This window comes from Diaphorina citri, unplaced genomic scaffold (assembly GCF_000475195.1).
Source record: "Diaphorina citri unplaced genomic scaffold, Diaci psyllid genome assembly version 1.1 scaffold10557, whole genome shotgun sequence".
In the NCBI taxonomy this organism is placed as follows: Eukaryota; Metazoa; Arthropoda; class Insecta; order Hemiptera; family Psyllidae; genus Diaphorina; species Diaphorina citri.
Genome location: NW_007387931.1, coordinates 1 through 1,891, shown reverse-complemented (window position 1 = coordinate 1,891; position 1,891 = coordinate 1). Strand labels below are relative to the sequence as shown.

The following is a 1,891-nucleotide window of genomic DNA, read 5'->3' as shown; positions in this document are numbered from 1 at the left end:
TCAAGTGTGCATTAGAAAATTTATTTATTTGAGTTCAAATACAGAAGCTTACTGATTCATCAATAAATAATCATTAATCATCATTAATAGTATGATAGGCAGAGGCAGACAAATGGGGTGAAACTACAAATAAACATGATTGATTTCTCTTGATCACAGACTTCAAGTTTCCTCAGTAAGTACCTATCAATCAAACAATGTTTCTTGCTAAAGGATGCTGAGCATAATACCCTTTGACATCAAGAATTTTTTTTGCCAACATTTTACCAACTACATCTACCTCAACATATGGTCCACTAACAATTTCACTTATGTTTTGTTTTACATTCTTGTGAGCTTCCTGACAAAACATTTCAGCAGATCTGATTTCAAAGTCACAATTCTGGATACCTGTACAGTAAGATCTTGATGCACGCGCTAATGTGCTGGTCATAGCATAAATTTCAGTTATAATATTTGTTACACGTAGCAGGGAATAATGGTGATCATATGTCTCAGCTCCATACCTCTCAAGAAGCTTTATATTTGCAAACTCAAGACGTTTTACACAATATTCCAATGCATCTGCACAATACTTCAAAGAGGGATGCAAGTTATAACTTATGTTTAAATCTAATTTGGGATTATCATTATCATTTCTCATAAGATACATTTGATGTTTAAATGCATCATTGACATAAAGATAAGGGTTACGAATTTTTCTAATGTAGTCTGTTAAATTAGATTTATTATGTTCTATGCATTTAATAGCTACAAATAATTTCATAAGATCATCACTAACATTAAGATGAGATAGTCTTTTAATGGTATTGAAAGTTTCCAAGAAGGGATATTGATAAGAGTGCATGGTTACATGAGGACCAAGAAGGTCAATACAATTTGTGGCAACATTATGAGATACTTGAGAAGCAAAAAGTTTCAGAACAGCCATCTCTACTTCACAATCTTGCTTCTCATAACCATCTATTAAGTTGGCAGTGAAGTATATCATACTTTCCAGAGCATAAATATCACTTGATAGCTTAGCTAACGTGATTTGTGTTGTATCAAAATCAGCACAATATTTTTGTAGAAATGGTCTGTACATAAGGAATTGAGTTGTGTGATCAAACATATCCTTGAGTAATCCAACTATACCACTCGAGTAGTAGAACATGCTTAGGCTTTGAATTTTACTAGCAACTTCAAATCCACTCCCTCTCTCTGCTAAGATATCACTGTCTTCTAGAGGAGTATCTTTGAAGTCTACAATGAAATAGTCATTCTCCAGATGCTTATTAATAGTAATTCCTGGCTTGGTTTTATCCACAAGAAAAGCTCCTTGACCATTATGTTTTGCAAAGACAATGAAAAAGTCTGCAATATCAGCATTAGCAACCCAAATCTTCTGTCCATTCAGTACATATTGTTTGGTTAAATCAGACCATGTCACATTGGTTTCACAGAGCCGAACATCAAATTCTGCATGACTCTCACTCAAACAAACACTTCCATTCCAACCATCTTTCACAATGTGATCAAAGTATTTATCTTTAATTATTTCTCTTCCCGATGATACTATCTCTTGGACAATATTTTGACTTGATAAATAGTTGATGGGGATTGTATTTTTCCCCAGTGTTTCAAGTATTTTGGCACTTTCAGTAGCTGTCAATTCCAAGCCATTATAAGCATAGGGCACTTTTTGTTTTGTTAAGCCCAAACTGGACATTTTACTGAGAAATTTTGCAGAAGGGCCATTACTGAAGTATTTTGAATCAGGTATCACTTCTTCCATCCAGAATCTGTTCAATATATCAGACATTTGATCAATATTCTTCAATCTCTCTAGATCTAATATTTCAGGATATACTAGCATCTCCATATCAAACTTACCAATGAGAACATTCTT

General features: G+C 33.6%; 1 protein-coding gene across 1 annotated transcript; it reads right to left on the bottom strand.

Moving 5' to 3' along the window:
- Positions 1-4: 4 nt before the first annotated feature.
- On the bottom strand, positions 5-1,884 carry LOC103522710 (acyl-CoA dehydrogenase family member 9, mitochondrial). The gene has a single exon (XM_008487805.3). It carries the CDS (start codon positions 1,862-1,864, stop codon positions 191-193), a length of 1,674 nt encoding a protein of 557 aa, XP_008486027.1. The 5' UTR covers positions 1,865-1,884; the 3' UTR covers positions 5-190.
- Between the last annotated feature and the right edge of the window lie 7 nt (positions 1,885-1,891).

What these genes read in the sequence shown, in the direction of transcription:
- LOC103522710 (XM_008487805.3), bottom strand. Translation starts at nt 1,864, where the DNA reads ATGGAGATGCTAGTATATCCTGAAATATTAGATCTAGAGAGATTGAAG.